This window comes from Athene cunicularia (genome assembly GCF_003259725.1).
Source record: "Athene cunicularia isolate RWA chromosome 1 unlocalized genomic scaffold, athCun1 chr1_part2, whole genome shotgun sequence".
NCBI lineage: Eukaryota > Metazoa > Chordata > Aves > Strigiformes > Strigidae > Athene > Athene cunicularia.
Genome location: NW_020799092.1, coordinates 70473716 through 70497117, shown reverse-complemented (window position 1 = coordinate 70497117; position 23402 = coordinate 70473716). Strand labels below are relative to the sequence as shown.

Here is a 23402-nt window from a genome sequence, read left to right as displayed (position 1 = left end):
CACAATGGTTTCTGTATGATTTAAGCAGGTTCTTCACTTCTCTGTAGTAATATCTACAAACTGTCTAGCAAAAGTCATCCACAACAGTTTATTAATAATATTAATAAAATCAACTGGTATAAAAGCAGGTTCTGTTGTTGATAACAGAAGTGTTGTCCCCTATTCCAGATGTGGTGTGTTTCCAGGATTTCTAAAATATATTTGAATTATATTTTGACAGCGCAGTTGAACAAAGTATCTCAAATCTCACTTAATATTATTTCCATTAATTCTCTAATCAGCTGGACCATCAGTAGGAATAATAGAATTGCTAAAGCTGGGTAAAAATTCATCTGTTAATAGCTGACCGTTTAGCAGACCTACACATGCCAACAGACTACTGTGTAAGTAGTTCTTTAACTACATCACCTATCCTCTTGAAGAGCTGCAAAAAAATCAGACATTTCCCCAAAAAGGCTTTGTTCTTCCAAAAAACTTAAGAAACCATGTTCTAATTAAACTTTTCTAGTAGTAGAAAGTTTTTTGCATGTGATTAGGTGTACCTTTATTTTATTACTTAGATCAAAAGTCTCTGTCTAGATCTCATTGTCAGAAGACTTTTATAAATCTGAAGGAATGTATGGAAACATGCACACATACTTTTCTCAACAAAATGCCCTAATGCATGTCTTGATCCTTCAGATAATTCTCTTGTGTACATATATTCCCTTTCACATAAAACCCTGTTGTTTATAGTTGGAATAAAGGTTTATGGGGGTGTAAACAACTTTGTGTAATGGGAATCAAAGTCTAAACTTCCAAAAGGGGTAAAGATTTGTCATCATGTGTTAGTTTATGGCTTTACCTAAAAGAGTGGAAATCCCTGAAAGACCGAAACAGAATGTCTAAAGCACATACAGAAAATAATCCTGGACTTTATTTATTAGCTCCACAAGTTCCTAATTAACCAAAATAAAACCCCAACCTTCGTACCACAACCTACCATCTATTTATCATCAGACTTCAAATTTTCATTCTAAATGTTTCTTTAGAACAGTTCACTTCTTTCTTTCCTGTCTGTTTGGAAAGCTGATGTGACATTTTAGGTTTATATTAAGTGTAAAAGATATTGGGATATATTACCAGGGTATTGTTTAGACATTAACATGTTTTATGAAAAAAAAAAATCCCAATGTCTTTAGAGCTTCATTGCTGGTACTAATTCTTGCCTTAAAAAAAAACACAAACAAACAAACAAACCCAGCCAAACAACAAAACTACTTTTGAGGCAGTAACGTGGAATCCAGAATGATTCATAAATGGTTTTCATTCTTTTCATCTTTTTACTTTTTGATCACTGAAAATCAAATTCCTTCAGGCACTTGGCTAACCCCTATAAGGTCTACACTTCCAAATCCCAGCATGCTCATAATTTCCCAAATTGGTATTTTCCAGGAATTACATAGAATATATTTTTTTTATTATATCTCCATTAGCAACAGCTTTTCTGATTGTTTTTACAAGTATCTTCTGCAATATTCCGTGTCCAACTTGACACAAAGTATTCACACTTTGCTATTATTAGCTTTCATCTCTAAAGTCTATTGTTAACATCTTAAAAGATACCTTTGGCAAAGATAATGAAAAAAATATGTTTTATTTGTTCAAATGCTGTGCTGGCAATGAAACTTGTATAGCTGGGCTAATGCTGGATCAGAGTTGTTCTTAAAAGAAAGTGCTCTGCAGACTTAATGAGGAGTTCAGCAACAGCAGGAAAGTGACCCAATTCATGCTGCGATTACCAGGCAATGACTCACGTACCATTGGAGAGAGAACACCCAGGATATCAGTGCCTGTCACAGGATGACAGCATGAAGGTGCAATGATCAAATCCTCCATCGGTGTAACAGGTAGCTCTGGATATGTCACAATTTATTTTAAAAAAAAAGTCTTCAGGTATCTATCTCAGCCCACAGCTCTTGTGCTCTGTTTCTTCCCTGAGTGTCTTGCTGGTTCCAGTTGTCCTCTCATAATAAACCAAATAGATAAACAAATAAATAACCTTCCTACCAGCAGTCCTCAGCTAGAAGAACTGTCATTCCTGCCTCCCAATTTTACTCTGCTGTTCAGCTCCAATATGACTTAATTTTTAAAATTCATATATTATCTTTGGGCTGGGTTTATGTGCATTGTTCAGTGTCTGTCATATTGCACGGAACCAAAAGAAAACAAATAGAAAACCCAGGCTGTGTTTAACTGGAAGCTACTGAATGCATATAGAATCTAAAAAAAATGAAAGTATTTGAAAGGATGTATGCGTCTGGATTGTACTAATCACGCTAAGCACCAAGCAGGAGCTTGTCTGGCTGACCTAATGCAAATGTCTCAATTTTAGAAAAAGTGAAAATCTGAAGAACCACAGGCTGAATGCATATTCTTTCCAGAAAGCTCATGCTTATCTGTTGCTATGTGCCTGTAGATCTCAAATCCAGAAAGTCACTGCCTCTGTTTTACACTACAAAATCTAAAATACATTCTCCTAAGAATTATGTGGTATTACAGAACGTGGGCACTACAACCTAGTACACAGTCCCTTAGCACTGCTTTTCACAATCTTACATTTTGCTTCTTCACCTAATTTCCGTGGACACTGGATTGAGTCATGTAGTTAATCTATTATTTCTGCTAATATCAGTGGATACTGATGATGCAGAGGGATTGGAAAACTTCCTTTTACTTCACATGAATTAAACATCCAGAAATGAAACTATTAGTTCCATGATGATGTATGGTTAAGTGCTTTTCCTTCTCTACTAAAATCTCTTAGAAAATTCTGGAGATAGTAAAAACACAGTTTCTTCCAAACAGTACCTGATTCTTTATTCTGTGCATAGGCAACATTGCAACTAACGCTGCAGTCTCCAATTCAGTAACTGCTAAATGTCTGGCTTTGCCTCATGGTAGAGTATTTAGCACCTTTGTTAATGGCATTTGAATTGATTAACCTGGAGATCTTCTGGATTGCATTTGCCAACAAACTGCTTATTAATGCAGTTTGAAATTATTACCCCTGAAAAATATTTCAGTAATCTGAAATTCATTCCTTTGCTTCTACGGTTATTTTTATAGGGGTACATCAGAGAAATTGCTGGTATTGCACACTTAAAAAGAGGAAAAAACTTTTCCTCTTCATGACCCTTGGCAAGAAGGGGCTTATGCCATTGTGGTTTATGTTGTTGTTATGACAAGTACCATAAACACTTGAAGCTTCCTGCTTTGCAGTACATCTAAAATTACTTTAAAATTACGTTTATTATTGTCTTCAGCTGGGAATTCAGTGGATCAAGACGAATGTGGTGTTTCTCTGCTTAATGCAGTTGGTAATTTGACAAGATAGGTATAATTTTGCATACATTTCAGTTCCTCACAGTAATAGTGTCCCAGAGTAATTTGGCAAACAAACAAAAGAGCTAATTAAACATTGTTGAATTTTTCTAAGGCAAAGTGTATACAAGGTCGTAGGAAGGGCTCAGCTGAAGTTTATTAAAGATTAGCAGTCTGTTTCTGCAGGAGGGATCCCTCCAGCTACTGTAATGTATGACAGCCTGGCGTACCGCTTTCCACAACAAGCTGTTGTACAAAGCAGAATTACAGAACAATTTTTCAGTAGAATGTCTAAAAAAAGGGCTTTTTCTTTATCTTTTATTTGGAACAAAAAGCACAATAAGGCCCTATTTGTTTCCATACATTTGGAAAATGAACCTAGGAGTAAATCATTATGCAAAAAGGGCTCGGATATTGCTGTAGTTTTCATTTGCACTGTAAATCCTTGTAGCAAAGACATACCTTTGCTTTTGCAAATAGCAACCAATCCATGCAATAGGAACCAATCTCTGAATCCACATGCAAATCAGCTAAATAACTGTGAAGGTGTTTGGATAGCAGTGTGCCATGTTTGCCCTTAACTTGCAATTAAAAAATGTAATAATATAAATATTTATAATGTGCCTATAATCTGGAGCATTGAAAGCTGTGCACAAGGTCTGTGAGTAGGTGTTGGACCATTCAGGGACTAAGGCCTTTACGTCTATCTCTCCTGACCATCATAATAGACTGTACAGGATCGCTACTTGTGCAATATTATCCTTGTAATGCTGGCAAAGACTGTAAAATATAGATTATTTACTGTGCAAAGATGAAGTGTTCTTGAAAATGTGTCTTTCCTATCATAGTTCTGAGATTTTTTAACTAACATTCATGTTCCTTTGCTGACACATAAGTATATTTGCCTCTTCTCCTATCATGTATAACTACATGGAGTTAGCAATAAAAGAAATATTGAGAGGGCACCTTACCTGCTTTTGAAAGTAGCAGAGCTAGACAGAGACTATGAAGACTCAGTGTTTCTAAGAAACAGAAATATTTTCAAAGTGAAACTGAGCACCTTGTTCCCAGCTAAGCACTAATATGTGATAATTATGTACTTGGATGCTGAGACTAAGAAAGAGACATATAAATTCCTAGTTGTTCTCCTACCTGTACAAACTGGCGTAGAGATGTCCAACCCCAGAGTCTTCCAGAGTTAATAACTGTATATTTTTTTACAAACAATGGGAATCTGGACTGAACATTACATGAACTGACCGGTTTTCCAATCTATACTGGCAGTTAACATAAAGCTTCCCTGCTAAATGTTATTTATTGTTCCACAAACTCATATCAGCAGTATTTAAAAAATAGTTGATTGCTATTAAATTAACACAGTACTTATTCATTGTAAAGATTTCTTAGGTGTCTAAATTTATATCCTCAGGTGCCTTATACTCAGTTAAAAGAAAAATGCTCTTTCAAAGGCTATATATGTACACAGCACCTAATTTCTCTCCAGGAACAGCACCCTCATATAACATAATGTTGAGCATGAAATGCCTGCACAGTATGGTGAAACACCATGTTTCCCCAGTAGAACAGCAAAAGAAACAAGCTGAAAAGGCAAAGGGCCTTAAAAAAAAAAAAAAATCTGCCATATAGCTTAAATATCTCTAAACTGTACCAACTATCCATCTTGAAGTTATAAATCCAGACAAAGTAGTTGCTCAGTGAATGACCTTAATATTTTTTTTGAGAGCAGATTGATGAATGGTGCAAGCAGTGCTCAGGAAATCAAAGGGAGTCAGTATCAGTCCAGATTTGGTAGACCAAGCTCCTGTAATTTCTAAGGTACCTACATGTTTTGTGAAAACACTCGCTTGTATGGACTGGTCATGTTTACTTCCAAACTATTCCTTTTGTGTCTGCTGTTCAACATCAACAGTTGATTGCATTTGTCATAAATATGCATAGTGTAAATATCTCTTACTGGGTTTGATCGTGCAAGATCTAAAAGTATCATATTCTTTCATTATGGAATTCAAAGATTTTTTTTCATATGTTACCATGGTAACAAAATGGTAACTGGGTTCCTATTTTCATTTTACATTAATAAAAGGCTAAATATTATAAGCAGTAGCAAGTGTGTCCTATTAACCCTTGATGCTGTATAACAAGAGATGTTGTTTTCCTATAAAAATATGAGGCTTGGAATTAATATTTTGTTTTAAGTCTTAAATCACCATAGCTTCTAGACCTGCTTATCTGTCTATATGAATGTAGTTAAAGACAAAATCTACTAAGAACAGTATCTCTACATTTGTTTAAAAGCAAGGAAAAAGAAAAATTGACTATAACATTCCTATATATAGACCTCAGTGTTCAGATCTTGATAGGTGTTTAAGATTCTCCAGTAACTGCCTCCAAGTCTTTAAACCTGCACATTGCAAACCCTATGGTGCTTACAAAAGGTATAAAGGACAGCAGAAGTATTAATAGCAGCAACTCAGTTCCTCCAGGGTGAAAGAGTAAAAGAGGCAATAACTATTGATTATTCCATTAGCCAGGGAATTGCTTTAATCATTTGCAAGATCTCAGGTCCTCCGGGCTGAGGGAATGAGAACAGATGCAGGAGGGAAATGGGACTCAGTAAGATTTTATCAAGAGCAATAAAGTTCTGGTGGGGATGGAAGCTGCTGTACCTGGGGTAAGAGTCACCCTGAACACATGCGACTAGTGATCATGATTTGCTCTTTCCTCCATTTTTTGAAAAAATGCGTAGCTGACATCTAACAGGAGTACAACCCTCAGTATACAATACAATGCAGAGCTATTGGAGCAGACTCCATAAGGATTACGAGAGGGTGGAACTTTCCATGTTACCATCTGAGTGAAAGTAATATCTCCTGGCATTGCAGGACAGACATAGTAGGTAGAGGTAGAACTAGCAAGAAATTTTTCAGAAAATCTGCTTTTCCTTAAAAATGTTCCTAATTTACCCATTTCAATTCAACTTTTATGAGAAAGGATTCCTCATCTTCATTCTGGAATATCTAGTGAAACCGTGAGGTGCAAGAGAAAATGAGAAAGGAAGACATACTGTAGAATTACCAGTAGCTATTTAGTCATCTAGAAAAATCAGTGTGAAACTGAGATTCGGGGAGACTAAATTAAGAAGCTGCTGTGCACAGTAGCACACTCATGATTCTAAAGTGGAGTTCTGGGTCTTTTGGTTTTGCCACAAAGATCCATTAGTTTCATCCTATAGCAAAATAGGAACTATTTGATATCTTGGAGTGTTATAGAACAAGACAGTGATTTTATCTGCAGCTCTAAATACAAGGCATGTCATGGTTACCTTACACATGGGTGTAAGTGATGAGTAACTTGACAAGAGAACAGACAGACTAAAGTTAAGATGTGTGCTAAGCATACAGAATTAGTCTGTAATTTGAAATAGGGGAAGCAGATTAGACAGAATATTTAATTCATAGTGCAGAGCATATGTAAACTTTATCATATAAGTACCATATTCAAAAGAATGTGACTAAGCCACATAAGGGCAGAAAGGTCAGGTATTTAGCTTCCAATTTAAGCGAGAGGTTCAGAATCTGAAATTTAGTCAAGTACAGTTTCCTAGGCAAGTTGACCAAAGTAGAGAAAAACAGGGATAACTGAGTCTGTTGTTGGACCTCCTGTGAGACTTTGCAGTCATCCCTGCTGAATATGACTGCTGAATATCCATGTGTTTTAAATAAACTGCAGTGTATTAACACTCAATATCATAGAATCATTGAAAATTTAGTTTGAGTGGGAGCTCAGTTAGTCATCTGGTCCAACTTTTCGCTCAAAGGAGGGCTTACCTCCACATTTTATGTAACATAGTTTTGTCTGATTGATAAACATGTGGTAATTGTAGTGCCATGTCTAGGAATAACATAGCCTTGATTTGCCAAAGTGTTTTATGAGCAAGATAGAGTTCCTGTCAATAGACTTTGGGAGTGAAAAATTCCTCAGGAGAGAACATGCAGATCAAGCATCTGATGCCTGTGCTGTTAGTAGAGCTCCCAGGAGCTCGGAGGCTGCCAGAATCCCTGTGCTTCTGCACAGTTCTCACAAAGGGCTGGAGATCTTTGAGGATGCTGCTGCATCCCCGGGGGTCAGTTATTCCATGGGGAGTAAATTCAACATATTTATGGACTGTGTCCAAGCATCTGAGTGCTTTAATCATACCATCCCTGAAACGCAATAGTAATAATCCCAACAAACCCATTTCTTCAAATATTCAATTCCCAGAAGTAAACAGCCAAATAAGATGAGTTTTAGTTTTAAATGTTGAAATGAAAAGGGAATTGGAATCATACAGATGAGGGAAAGTTTCTCATAGATTTGTCGAAACATATTCCTGATGTTAGTTTCTCCAGCTCGTTCAGTCTTTGCCACAGACATTCAGGCTGCCTGTGGAGGAGAGAAAGGTGTTTATGACAAACAGTCCAGATAACCTAATTAAGGCACCATTATGTCTTGATGTCTCCACTGACAGCAAGGAGTTTGGACAACACTAAAGGCCATCCAGTGCTTCGGCAATGCTGAATGCTGGCCAGTAGGAATGACTGAGAGCATAGGAGCCCTGTTATTGTCACTGAGAGAATCTTGCACTTCTAATGTGCCCTTCATGGCACAGAAGTCACCATTAGACCTTGCTATAGAGTGGAATGTGGTGTGAGATTAACACAGCTGCGTTTTGGGCAGTGCAAAGGATAATTTTGTGCCTTTGAGGCAATGCAAGGGATATTTTGTCCTCTGCCTGTCTGCTAGCTTCACATGGATATCTGAGACATCCCAGAGACCTATGTGTGGCCAATAGAAGTGAGCTCTTAGCAAGTAGGCAGCTGAATAGCTCTCTTGCTTCCACCTCTTTTGACTGTATTATTTTATAGACATGGCAGAAATGTAGACAGTTACACTTAGTTTTCTTAATCCCATGAAGAGTCTCACACAAAATGATTCAAGGGGTTTAAATGCAGATATCTGAATAATAGACATCAAAAGTAGATGAAACATTTTGTGTTAGCTGACCTGAAGAGATGTCTGAATCATCTCTGCATAATATGAGAGTCACAGTACAGTGTTTAAGGTTGTGGATACTGAGGGAGAGACAGTGTCTTCTGCACAATATCATAATGTTAAACTTTTGTCCAGAAAGTGGAAAATGTGGTTTCTAGCCACTTCCTAGAGTCAACAGTCTTGAAACAAACCCTGCAATGGTGATGTAATCACTACCGTATTGATAAAAAATTTGTTGATTAAGAAATTTCAAACACTCTGAGACTGAGGAGGAACTAAAACTCTTCCATTTCCAAATGGAGTTTTGAGACTTATTTAGTGGGTTTAGTCAATGTAGGGATACCCTGACCACAGTGAACTGGATCATTAGGACATCAGGTCAAATTCAGATGCTTCCCTGCTAACATCTCAACTTCTGCTAGCTAAGATGAGTCACTTCTCAGTATGTATGAAATACTGTCTGTTGGCATTTTTGGAGTTATGTCATCCAGTAATGACAATAGAGGCAATAGCTATAACTAAATATAAGCACCTTTGCAGTTTGACAACATGGTTAGCAGGTGATTTGAATCACTCAGCCCCTTAAGCCTAATCATTTATTAAGTCCACTATGGCACTGAAATAAGCAATGTGAATATAAGCCTTACAGATTTACTTACAGATTTATTATTTGCGTAGTAAATAAGTTTCTAAAAGATCATGAACCAGATTAATTGTAGACAAGCCTTTGAAGCTGTAGAAAATACACATCAAAGATTTCAGGTACCTCTGAATGCCTGGTGTCACTGAGGGTCTTTCTAGTAATGTAAAATGAATAGCAGTATGATACATTTTCCTTAGTGAGAATAAATATTATGGATCCAAAGAACATCTAACGATCTTAAACATGCATTGCATATAACTCTCTCAGCTTTAACAAAAATAGCTGTATGGTTTTGAAAGACATCCTCAAAAGGAGGAAGTGCTACATAATGTATTGTATGAATGGTTTACTTTGTAAAATTTCCAAAACTTAAAAAAAATATCATTCTACAGTTAGGTCATGTGCTTGACAGTGTGTCTTTTGTCTTATTAATAGGCACCACAAGGCCACATAAGGAGGGGGAAGTCCCTGGTGTGGACTATATTTTCATCACTGTTGAAGATTTTATGGAATTGGAGAAAAGTGGTGCTCTCTTAGAAAGTGGAACATATGAAGGTAAGCACGCTTTTCCTGCTAAATCTGTCTCATCTTTCCATTAGGCTTCTTTCTAATTTAATGGAATTGCACTGGGACATCGCGTTACAAATGTGTCATTGCTACTGTATTCAGAAATTTGTGAAGAGCCATATGGCCATTATGAAAATATTTTCATATGTAAAAGCTAAATGCACATGGGTTCATTGTAATTTTAGTATATTATACTGGTTAAGAGAAACAGGTTAATACATTGCACTTACAGGAAAGAAACACTAATTCTTTATGTCAGATACTTGAGGAGATTTCCACAGAATTTCAGCAAACATCTTCTTTTCTAACGCAAGACAAACAAACTCTACAACAGAAATCAGTTGTAAGGCTGACACTTTTCCTTTGCGTGTATGATCCTGCAAATACCAATATATATGAGAGGTTGAAACCTCACTATTTAAGTAAAACAGGAAGGATTTCTTATGTCATGTCTTATGGGCTTTGTAAAGTTATTGAAAAGAACTCATTAATTTTGTAATATGACAGAGGGATAGGATCTATCCTAATGACTGTATTAGAAAATGTCTGTATGTGGGGCAAAGAGCCAGCAGCTTATTGCAGAACAGTGCTTCCCAGGAGAACTGATGATTCATCTGATTTTAAACCTTTTCCAAAACATAGCTATCCTGAAAGTGAAACTACTATAAATGGAAGGGCAGTTACAGAGCAGGGCATTTTAATAAAACCAGAATATTGCTATACTATTTTAAACCAGATGCTTCTTAGAAACACACTAGTATTTAAGATAACAGAGTAATGGATAGGTCTTTTTAATGTAATGTTTAAAATGACAGGGATCACCCTTTATACAAAAAATATGACCCCTACATATGAGAATACCTGGGGGAGTAGAACCATTTACAGGAAGCAGCCCCATAATTTTCCCTTGTAGCAAAAGAAGCAATGAAGACCTTTTTGTCCTGACTTTGTCCCTGTCAAGGAAAGCATCTGAAGATAAATAAGAAGCTATTCACCCCAAAGAAAATCATTAGCTGTGTTATAAATAGCAGGAAGGAAGGTAATCTTTTCTCACCTAATCAGCACAAAGTGCCCATTGGAAAGTAAATAAATTTTCATAAAGAGTTATATCAATACAGAACTTGTAACAAAGATTTCCATTAAAGAAGGTCAAATAAAGGAAAATATATCGTCTTTTCTTTTTCTACTATTTTCCCCACTGTCTAGTGATAGAAGTTGCTAAACATTAATACAAGGACACCACCACGATTTTACATTTGTCAGAGATTCATTAAATAACAAGCCTTTCTTGAAGTATCTTTTTGTTACCTTAGGTGTTAGAAACTAACATTAAAGGAGTTTAAGTGTAGCACAAGTCTGTCATTGCTTGACCATGTAATTTCATTAGTTTGTAGCAAGTTTATAGAGATTGAACTGCTAGGGTAAATTAATTCACAGTGCTGTTCTCTCCCTTGAGGGATACTGAGAGGTGTCTTTTAATAGCAACTACCAGAGCTGAGTGGACAGCAAAGTGAAATATTGTTTGAGGAAGTCTGCATAACTCCTTAAACTGGCTGAGGAGCTATCTGAAGAGAGGTCCAAAGTTGTGTCTGTGAAATGGCTGTCACGTCAGTTGCTGGTCACAGATGACAAGTGCACTGAAGCCAAGAAATCAGAAACTTAAATGCAAAACAAAATAAACTGGGCAATTTCTGCTAAATCCTGTCTGATTCCCAGGTTTCCCAATCACCAGATGTGCATTTTGACAAATATATTATCTGTCTATTTATTAACAGGTAACACATTAGAAAATATATTTAGTTTACTGATGTTTCCTCTGTTCTCATACAAAGACATGACCTTACAAAGTTACACCCTCCATTTCATGATTAATTCCTCATGACTGTAGTACCTTCCTCAGGGAAGGATTTTTGCTAATCATTCCATCACAGGTTTTCCTGAGCACATTAAGTCTTCAGTGATTAAGTTTACTGGTGACAGTTATACCAACGAAAACAAAGAAATTTTCAGTTCCCTCCGCTAAGAGAAGATAATTTTTTAATCTTTCCATAGATCAGGAAACTTATGTGAGCATGCATCTTCTGAGAGATGAGTTTTCTCTCCTTATTGACACTGGTTATCAGGCCTCTGAAACAAATCAGCCTTCTTGTTAATGATTCTCAATGTTAATAGATAGGTCTGCAGATTTCTTTATTATTTCTTTTTTTTTTTAATTGGAAAAAATCATAAATAAATAAATTATGTATTTAATTAAGTTTCTATAGTTTAGCTGAGTCAGTCTGCACTGATTTTCTAACCATGGTCACTATGTACCAGTTTGTCTCTACCAGAATAATGTTTAAAAGAAGGGATTTCTCATTTAGTTGAGATAAAATGACAGACTCTGTGTACGTCTGTTGTTTTTCGCCACTTCTTGACTAGAAGGGTTGATTCAGTCCATTTACCTTCTACTCCATGAATTCCGAAGAGAATAGGAAAAATCCAAGTAAACCAGAGGAGAAGGAAGCCAAGTGGAGACTTACCTCATACTGAGTGTTTGTATTGTTCATTATAACATTCAGTATTGTTGGGAGGGAGGATATTTTCTCATAATAATGAGAAAACCAGTAAAGACAGTCAGAAGGTTTTTGTTCTGGTGCAAGCAAATAATAGTTGTAATTCCAACCTGGACAGGATATAATCTAAAAGCAAAACTAGTATATATTCTTAGAAAAGTATAGTTCTATAGTTGGGTTTTTTTGAAGCATACATTATTTTTTAAGTTTAAAAATAGATTTTTAAGTTACAAAACTTCAAAATTTAAAATAGGTTGCTTTGTGACCTCCTTACTACTTAGACTTTGAATATGCGTTTCTTCGTCTACCAGTTTTGTGACAACTGTGAATGACTGTAGTATTCCAGAGTGCTGTAGAAAATCAACAGAATGTTCATGATAAAACTACAAATCTTTTTTTTTTTTTTTTACCAGTTTTGAAAATATGAAAATAATTAGTTTCAGTAGAACATGAACATTTTGAACAATTGCTGGAAATACCAATCCATCTTTGTAGAAATGAAGTATTTTAATTATACATAATGGTACATAAATAGTTGTTGCATGTTTTGCAGCTCACCTGTGGTAAAGTTCCATGGCAATCTAGGTGACACTACTCAATGCAGAATGAGAGCAAGAAGAATACAAGGCTCACTTACACTCTCACTCAGATTAACAGTCCAAGTCACAGTAACTTCAGTGACATTGTCATTGAGTTCTGAATTTGTAATAAAATTTCAGTGAATTCCACCAAAGCATTACTATTTGGGGCAGAGAATGTTTGCCAGAGGCACACCAAACTCATAAATTTGGAAGTCTTTGTATAATAGTGCAGCCAGATCTTAAAGGTTTCACTTTCTTTTTAGCAGAATTCCAAATTACTGTAATTATTAAATGAATTATGATTTGGCCCAGAATGATAACTTCACTGGAAATAAAACTTGTTTCCAACATGGATGAGATAAGGTAAAATAAGCATAGTTCTGTAGCAGAGGAGGACACGTTCCTGTGCAGAGTGAAAGCCCCCTGCCTCTGTTTTGCAGACTCATGTAGCACAGGAGGACGTGACCTAGCAGAATAATCCACATTCCTTTTCCAATTTCCAGAATGAAGTTCATAGATGGTCTCTGAATAGACACAATATTTTCAAATCTATAAAACGCAGAATAACCAAGCTGTGATGAACAGACACTGTGTTTATATGTGTGTGCTGTCTTTTACAACTTCTCCAATAGGAGGGTTGGCTCCGTATGCTGTCATCTCTCTGATATGTCAAAGCCTGTATGGAGACTTCATGGTTCACTGACTTCAGAGGCTGTTCCCATCTCCTTATTAGATCAGCAAAATTTCTTAGCCAGTGCAGCATATCAGTAGACTGAAAATGTACTTGATATGTATATTGGGTAAGAATGCCAATGCTCATAAACAGAAATGTAACAACTTCAATATTATTTCCAAAACCCAGATATGTTATGGCACATAATTGAAGGTTATGTTAAGAGATCATTATGAAGTATTAAGAATGTAAGAGTAATGCATGCTCTGGGTAGAACTGCCTTTTAAAAGTAATATATGCAGTAGCAGTACCAAAAATAACAAGAATTGTTCAGTGTATAAATACTCTAAGAAAAATAAATGTGTTTGTTGATAATCCATAAGGACATAAATGTTTTTCAAATACACAAAGCAAAAGGGATTTTAGCAGCGAGGAACTCTATAAGAAATGCAGACATAGAAAAGCTTGTTGAAGATGTGGTGAAATTTATGAAAATAACTTAATTCAACCAGTACACCTATGAAAAATATACTAAATAGGACCCTCTTTTTCTATTAAATTTCTTTGGCCTCAGAAGAGCTCCATAACAGTTGTTTTATAAAACATATCTTGCTTACTATTAATGTAAGCAGAGTCCTTAATTTACCCAATGAAAAGCAATCATTTTAGTTATTGTGCCTTTAATTTTGTCAAAAATCCACTTTTTATCATTGATTTGATTGTTTGGAATTATGTCAAATTCATTCACTGGTTAAAATTCAAAGCTCACTGAAGCTTTTTAACCACTTGCATGATCATGGACTTCCCTCTGTAAAATTCCAGCTGGCTTAAATGGAGACAGAATTTCATCCTTTTTTTTTACTGATGGAGTATGATTTGACAGAAGGCTGAATGTTACCTGGAATTATCTTAATGTTCCAGAATTCTGTAATTATTAAGTATTTTACAAAAAGGTTGAATACTCCCATCAGTAAAACCTTAGTGTCCTGCATTACTTGTTTTTTGAGGACACAAAACTTAAAGTTGTTCTAGGAATAGTTTTAAGGGGTCAGCTTACATGTGTTCAATTGAGTCACCAATATGATGAGCTGCCACAGGAAAGTGAATGTGGGTTGAAGCTGAGGTCTTGCCTGTGACTCTTCCCACAAACTGGCATGTAAGCAACACTGGGAAGTGCTCTGATTCCATTCACCTGGGGAGAGTCATCATACCCAAGACATTCAATTTTACACAGGCTGTCACTCCATCTCTTAAGCCAAATTTAGCCTAAAACCTTCTTAATGATCTAAACCTTTCTGTTTAGCTAATAAATTTCAATTAACATTTCATTTTACTATCTGTAAATTTAAAATATGAGTTAAGGAATGCTCCATTTAGGCAATGGAGTTTTTAATTACTGCATTGTGGTGACAGTGGTTTTATAAAGAAGTGGTGTTGATTCCAGTAGTTTTAATTCCATTCTTCCATGTAAAAAAAAATAATAGGGAATTCAAAATTCCACCCACTTTCTGTATGTAGCATTCCCTTATGAGCAAGTCATCCTGAACACTCTACAGCAGAGGGATACAAAGGAAAGTAATCAAAATAAAGATAATAAAATACTATCCTCCTAAGACCTAAACACAGTAGTTCATGAAATATTCTGATTTAAAAGGGTAAACAAAGGAATCATAAGGATGGATGGATGGATGGATGGATGGATGGATGGATGGATAGATAGATAGATAGATAGATAGATAGATAGATAGAAAGAAAGAAACAGAAGTAGTCCTTCAAAAGTCATGTCTTTTAACAGCAGAAAGTGTTTTCAAGGGCTTAGACAAATGAAATGAGATACTTTTTAGTAAATATCACATTCCTGTTGAGAGTGCCTCTTGAAGTAGTAGATCCCATATCTATGATGTCCACTGCTCATCACTGCATTCAAAGAACATGTAAAGGTGGATACATCAAAATTTAGGTCAAAAAATAGGAGAAGAAATCTTAACAGAGTCAGTGACTTCATGATCTGATTGAGTTTTTGTACCTGTTCTATTTTATGGGCTTTTTTGTGTTTCCTCCCTTACCCTTGGGGCAGAGGAGGAAGTTGTATCTCATCATTAAATATGAAATTCAAAGAACTAATGATTTTTTTCCTTAAAAAATAAAGTGTGAAACAGAGCCCTCAAAAATGTAAATGCTCAGAAGCTCAAAAATGTAATGCTAGTGGATATATCAACATGTATGAGGAATCCTGTCTACATTTGTTAATGCATTTTAAGGCAAAAATCACATTTACTTCTTTTTTTAAAGTTCATTTAAATATTTTGTCATTTTCTCAGGAAAGTAATAAGGAAGGAATCAAAACTGAATAAATATTTCCCTTTTTTATGAAAAACAACTGGTTTTAAAAATTACACTATTGCAATATAAAGAGTGACTTTCATAACTTCTTCAGTGCCTTTTTCAACATGCTGAAATGTAGGATTAGTGTGACAGAATGTATCCCTCTCTGTTGTGAATCGGAGGCTCCTTATTTTAATATTTTAATAACTGGTATTCCTGCTGTGTGGTTACTTCTATCTTAGGAAATCAGGCTGCCTTCTTAGCATCAAGAGACAGGAACACTGGTGACATCAAAACACTAACTGTTTTGCAAGTGATGCTGCTTGCCTCCTGCTGCCGGGGCTGTCAGGTGAGGCAGTATCACAGAATCACAGAATCATCTAGGTTGGAAAGGACCTTGAAGATCATCCAGTCCAACCATTAACCTAACACTGACAGTTCCCAACTACACCAGATCCCTCAGCGCTATGTCAGCCCGACTCTTGAACACCTCCAGGGATGGGGACTCCACCACCTCCCTGGGCAGCCCATTCCAACGCCCAACAACCCCTTCTAGAAAGAAATGCTTCCTGACATCTAGCCTAAACTTCCTATGGCACAACTTGAGGCCATTCCCTCTTGTCCTGTCGCTTATTGCTTGGTTAAAGAGACTCATCCCCAGCTCTCTGCACCCTCCTGTCAGGGAGCTGTAGAGGGCGATGAGGTCTCCCCTCAGCCTCCTCTTCTCCAGACTAAACCCCCTCAGTTCCCTCAGCCTCGTACGACCTGTGCTCCAGACCCTGCACCAGCTCCGTTGCCCTTCTCTGGACACGCTCGAGTCATTCAATGTCCTTTTTGGAGTGAGAGGCCCAAACAGTCCACAGTCCCGCTGTGGTCCTCTCACTCTTGCAGCTTGGGCTCTTCCCCCTTTTCTGCAACAAAGCTTATGGTTAGAGTGTTGCTGCCTCCGTGTGGGTCCCACGGCACGTCACCATCCTCCATAGTATACTGGTGACACTTCAACCAAACTGCTAGCTGGGGAAAGCTTACAGAGAGCTGAGGCTGCAGGCCAGAAAACCTTTCTGCTCAAACAGGCTCACTGAAAGAACTGTCAGTGTACTTTATTTTGTATCAAAACTAGATCAACACCAAGAGAATCCAGCTGCAGAGACATCAAGCAACAAACTTCGCCTTCATGCTTTTTTCTGAGCTGAGTTGGCCATGTGTCAGCTCAGCCCAAGACCTGCCCTATTCTTTACAATTCTGTACAGTCACTACCAGAAAGGTATTAACAAACTGAAGTGTCCAGACAAAAGTAATGCAAATTACCAGGAGAGCTGTAGGGAATAAATTTAGAAAACTCATCAGATAGAGCTTTGTTGAGTAATGATTGAGAAGCTCAGAGAATTTAAAATGTGTGAAGCCAATGGATGAATAAAAGTAATTCAAAATTGGGTGAATAAGTAACCAGGCCTAATGTGATGAATCTGGAAAAGGTGAACATTTGGGTTTAATATGGGGAACAAATGTTCTCGTACTGTTGTGACCTAAATGTTAGAATAACCTCCAGAGATGGAGATCCAAGTTTCATCTGTCAGGAAGTTTAAAAGTAGTTCTTAGTAGAAATGTCCCTGTACTAGTTAGAGGGATTAATTAAAGGCTGTAGTATAGTATTGTCTACTTCAGTATAGTATTTATTAATGCTGACTGTTTGACACATTAGGTTTTGATCGTGGGGGTTTTTTAATAAAACAAATCACAAGCAGTTGATGTGCACATTTCAGATACATTTCTAACTGAACTTCAACTGCAGTGTGTATTGTGCTGTTTTAGTTTAAACGCAGACTGTATTAGGAAAACACTGTCAAACTCTGTACAGTTTGAGCTATCAGACTATCACACAGATAAGGCACATTTATCTGTAGTTATTACAAAAGATGTTAAAGACTTTAACATCTCAAATTACAAATCATAATGACATGTCATTTCTCTGGAGAAAAGTTTAGCTGCATTGCTCAGTTACAGAGATCTCCCTTTTTTAATACATTGCTGGAAAGACACAATGTTTGTTATATCATATGCAGTTTACATGCAATTGCCATGTTATTATGTCTTTATGAAGTTCCTCTGGAGGAATACTACACATATGTATTTGTGATATACCTTATTATTTGGCTTCAGATGAGAAACAGTCACCTTCCTGTAGAAAATAGTATTCTGCTAAATACCATCAGCTGCACTTCAAAAAGTGTTTGTGTGGTTCTTAAAACACATGGAGAAGATCTGAATTGCTACAAGTCTTTCCATTTTGTCAACCTCAGAATTTTCAAAAAATTTTGAAGCAGTTTTATTTTCTAAAGACAAGTTATACAAAAACTTCCATAATGCCTTCCTATTAACATCTTTCTGTTAATCAAATTATTATTTTTTTCTGAGTATGTTCCCTAAATCTTTCTTGGTTTTTTTTGAAGATAGTGTTAACAACTGCCTTTTCTCGTCTTTGTTCCTTTAATCACCACAGCTTTTCAAACGTGATAGAGAATGTTCCCAAAACAACATCAATTCATCTTCCCAGCACCTTCAGATGCATCCTATCCAGTCCTATGGACTTGTGTATGTCCAGCTGACCTAATTAGTACCTAATTTGATCCTTCTGTACCATGGGTAGTACCTCTCTCTGCCAGTCTAAGTGAAGACCTGGAAGGCCTGGGATGAGCAGCAGACTTTGCCAGTAAAGACTGAGGTGTGAAGACATCGAATCCCTCACTAAGTTATCCTTTTTCTTACTCTCCATCACTTGGTCACCTACCACATTAGGCAAGCCCATGTTCTCCCCAGTCTTCTTTTTGCTGCTGCTGTGGTTGTAGAAACCTTTTCTGTTGCCCTTGATGTCCTTTAGAAATTTCAACTCTAGCTGTTCTTTGGCCTTCCTAATTCTGCCCTGTGTATCCAGGAAACATTTCTGTATTTCTCCTTAGTTGCCTGCCTGCGCTTCTGCCTTCCTGACACATCTATATTGAGGAGTTCCCTCGGAGCAAAGCTGACCCTTAGAGTCTTTCCTTGTTTGCATAATGTTCCGTAAAAATATGATACAACTTATCTATACTAGCAAGGATTGGGCTGTGGTTTCTCTATTCCTGTTCTTTCAGCAGAAATTGCTTTACAGCAAGACATAAAAAAATCCTTTTTATGGCCTTGGGAGGAGTTGTGGTGTTTTGAAATCTCTTTGATTTCTCAATTTCAATAGCAAGGTGTTCTAGGACATTGCAGTACTGCATGCAACCCTGGTCATGGCTACTATGATGAACTCCAGACAGGTGAACAAAAGTGTGGATCTTGCTGCCTGCTGGCATGAAACAAGGGAATGGGTTCCTTCCTGTCAAGGTGACCTTAAGATAATGAAGGACACTGAGAGAAGCAGGTTGTGCCAAGTGTAGGATAATGCAGTATATGTGAGGGAAGAGGGCCTGGACTTGTATGGTTAATTGAAAAGAAGGATTCAGCTACTGATACAGCTTTTTCTGCAATAGAGTTACATTACTTCCCAAGTGAGCTAATTAAAACAAGATAAAAGACTAGCAAAACCCAAGCACTAAAAGAAGTGCTTGTGTTTCAAAGCAAGGCAGTTTCTGATTAAAAACAAAACAAAACAAAACAACCTTAAAGATACTAAAAACAAACAAAACCTTTCAAGTGTAGGGAAATCCGTATATTGGGTTTACACTTTTAAAAAATAATTACTCTGTGTTTTACCTTGTGTAAATGAAAGAAAAAGTAGATCTACAGGGTTTTTTTTGCCAATGGAAGGCTTCCCTTGTATTTCCAGTAAAAGTAATGGAGATACAATCAGAAATCAATGTCAAATATGCTGGTAGAGAATGCAATATAATAGCTCAGTTGATGACCTACATCTACAGTTATTTTATGTCATGCATACAGACAAAACCTGCCAAAAATATTGAATAAACTTTAAAGAGATCATAGTGATGTGGAAGAAACCTATGCCAGCATAAGTAAAATACAATATATTCAGTACACCAGCACTGAAATTGGTGAAGGAGATGTGCCACAGGATTTGCAAACTGAGTGGCTTTTCAGGATTTAGATTTATCTTTCCAGACTCATTTAAGTGTAAGTCTAAGCTCCCTCAGTCATCACCAGGAAGAGATAAGATGCAACTGAGCCATGACCACAGCATGTTCATATCTGACCTAGTTTAGAGCATCCTCAAGGCTGCTGAAGATCAGAGGAATGCAAAGACAAAAATTTTGCTTTGATCTTAGTTCACCCCCAAATTATGTTACATTCTCTATCACTGAATTGAGGACTCCAGGAGAAAAAACTACAATTAACAAAAAAAAAAAAAAAAAACAACAACAAAAAAAAAATCTTTAAGTCCTTCTGAGTTGCATAGTGATGTACCTGATAAGAATAATGAGCTTTCAGATTGGTGATAGGGAATCAAATACCCTTTCTTCCCATGGATAGACACATTTGCAGGGTCTTCCACAGACATTGAGGTTGATTGTAGGGGAATGATACAGTTCTTCTCCCTTTGTGCTCTGTGCCTATGAATGCTTTCCCCTAATAAGCGTAAAGGTTATAGAAGCTTTAAATGAAAGAACCAAACTGATCTTATTTCTTGCTACTATTTTTATTTTCATGGTGTCAGAGAACCCCAGACATAGACCAGGAACCACTGGCTAGGTGTTGCAGAATCAGAGAAAAAGAGAGCCCTTTACCTCAGGAATTTACAATTGCAACATGAGATGAAGGACAATAGATGAAAACAGTCAGTAGGAAAAGCAGCTGAATGTCAAATAGGGGTTCTCCATGGACCAGCGATTTTATTGCTGTCATGACTGTACATAGGAACACTTCAAGATATGAAAGAAGTGTGGAAGAGGTAAAGAGAGGTATCGAAGAGACAGTGGGCACAAACAGAAACACAGGTTCCATCTGAATATCAGAAAACCAAACACTGTGAGAGTGACCAAACACTGGCACACATTGCTCAGACAGGTCTTCATCTTTGGAGATATTCAAAAGACATGGCCCTGGGGAACCTCCTTCAGGAGACCCTCCTCGAGCAGCGAGGTTGGATGAGATGACCTCTGGAGGTCTCTTCCAACTTCAGCTGTTCTGTGAAATCATAAAGTTGGTGACATCGTGGTGTGGTTGTAAATAGTTCTTCCAGAGGGCGTGTCAGGATCAACAGGGAGATACAAAGAGATTTTGTAGGAGCTGATGCTAGCAAGAACAAGAGAGGTGAAAGCAAAAGCTGAGTTGAGTGAGGAGTTATGCAGGTGGGAAGGTGGAATCAGTATAGAAAATAAGTGAGGAAGGGAGAAGAGGTGGGTGCTGTGATGAATAAAATGGTCCTGGTAAATTAATCAAAAGTGGCAGAATGAGTATTTAAAAAGTAGGCAAATACAGTGATGACTGAATGGCTCTTACAACTGGGAGTACAGGTCCTGTTACTCCAAGGAGGTGGAAGGTCCCATCACTGGGAAGATCTGAGAATGGTGTAGCTCACAGCTACCTTCTTGCCCAGTCTAACAAGAAATATATTAGTTTAACCACATACAAATGGAAAAGCCAAATGACTTTACAGCTTAAAACTTCACTAGGAGAGTTAATTCTCACCTAAAAAATTTTAAAGCATAGCTTCTGGTATGGAACAATATTATTGTCAGCATTTTTAATACATTCTGTTAAAGATAATTTTATTCAGTCTGGTTCATAATAACCCCAAAAGGATTATTTTAAAGCCAGCTAGTTTACCTTTTTTATGTTACAGTAGGCTGCACAGGCTGCTTACTATCACAAAATATCCCATTAACAGTTTTCTATGATAGGGTTTTGAAAGACTTCTATACAGAGACAAGGGGGAAGGTACAAGTATTTCTTTCTCCCTTGCCCAGTCTGTGTAAGGCCTCAAGGCAGAGGATACATGCTCTGGAACAGATCCTGCACCACCACTATTTCAAGGAGCTCTTCACTTGCTCCAGATATATAGACAAAGAATGTGACAAGGGAAGCATCCTCCTCCTCACCAAGCTGACACTTGGGATATGTCAGACAGAAGTTTGCTTTATGGGTTAGACCTAACCAAAAGCCGCTGGCTGTTGTAACTTCATAATTGAGACTCCTTTGAGAAAAATTCTGTCTAACCTCCCTGTGGAGATTTTGGTTGCAAGTAGTTGTGTTGGTAATCCCTAGCACAAGTTTCATTGTTGTATTTTTCCCAGCTGCATTTGGATACTAGTCTTCTGAGCATAAAAACTCTGCAGCTAAAAGAAACAGAAATAAAATCTCCTGTAGGCTACTGAAATTGTTACTATCTTTGGAAAACCTCTACTTCTCTGTCTGAGACAGGATAAAAATCTCATGATGGACAAAAATTCAAATTAAAACTCTGATTCAGCTATAAAAAAATATAAAAGCAGCCAGATGGTATGAAGATGTGCATGATTGTATGCTCAGTGGTGAAATTTAGCTGGAAAGAGAAAGGAAGCAAATCAAAGTGATGGAAATGAAGGAATTCCCCCTGTAATACTTACTTAACAAATTCCCTTCGTAACCTCACCTGGCAGTGCCTATGCAGTATCAGCCCCCAGCCTTTGCTACCTCATAGCAACCTCCACATTGAGGGGTTACTCTCAGTGTTAGGGTGGTTTCTTCTAGCTAATGGAAGAACCTAGAGACGAAGAGAGTACACTTGGTTGATTAGGGTAAAGCAAAGGTACTGTTTTGCCATCCATAGGAGGTATGGGGCTGTTGCCTTTTCCTTACTGGGATTGTACTTACGGGTAAGGTAGAAACCTCTAACAGGAACACGGTCAACAGGAGGTGCTTTGTGTCAGGAGGAGGCTAAGCCAACTAGAGCTCAGTAACCCTCTTGCCTTACTCTTTAGTGCAAGTTCAGAGAAAAAAGGAGAAGGATTTTTTTTAGGGGCTTTGAGGTGGAAAGTTGGTTTTATCTTCTACACTGAGTCTTAGGTTGAATCAGCTGGAGCAGAGCCTGCAACTGTGACTTTCTGGGCTTTAAGCTGTCTCTACCTATATTCTGTGTGCTTTTTTGGTTTTAGCAGTTATGAGTAATTTACTGCATCCTAAACTATTTTTGAGTCTTGATACTAGTGATGTTGTCAGTGAAAGTCACATGGAGGAAAAAAAGTCACTCCAGGCATAAGATTAAAGGCTGATGTCTTAGGGGAATCATTTGGGTTTCTGAAAGTTCCATCAGCTCCTCATCTTACGTATATAGAGTGTGTGTTTGGAGTGTTTACCTTAATGGCTTGCACAGAGTCTAGCTTTTATGTAGTGTCTTCCGGTGGTGACATCTAGTATAATCTCAAGACACCCTTTTTTTGAAGCGTGGCAGTCTGATTAGATAAGCAAGATTCAGGAAGAAACCTGCATTACATAGACAGTAAATTTTTTGATACAGGTTTTTCTCCTTATAAATGCATTGTTCTTACAGAATGCTGTTAATGTATATAAAAACTGAGTGGGGGGTGTGGGGGTGTATTTTGTTTAGTTGTTTTAATTACAGGTTGCAGTTTCCACTGTTTTCAGCACTGCCATAACTTTTCAGCTTGTCAGTATAATCTTTATTTTTAAAAAAGGTTTGGGCAAAGTGTACTGATAGATTTTTATAG

The 23402-nt window shown here is 37.2% G+C and overlaps 1 protein-coding gene across 13 annotated transcripts in view; it reads left to right on the top strand.

Annotated features, from left to right (window-relative positions):
- MAGI2 (membrane associated guanylate kinase, WW and PDZ domain containing 2) overlaps positions 1-23402 on the top strand; it is a 532719-nt gene that overhangs the window by 221502 nt on the left and 287815 nt on the right. For all 13 annotated transcript variants that reach the window (XM_026868178.1, XM_026868173.1, XM_026868180.1 and 10 more), the window contains one exon: positions 9494-9613. In XM_026868178.1, coding sequence (XP_026723979.1) covers positions 9565-9613 — 49 coding nt within the window. In that variant the 5' untranslated portion in view covers positions 9494-9564. The remainder of the gene's footprint in view (positions 1-9493; positions 9614-23402) is intronic.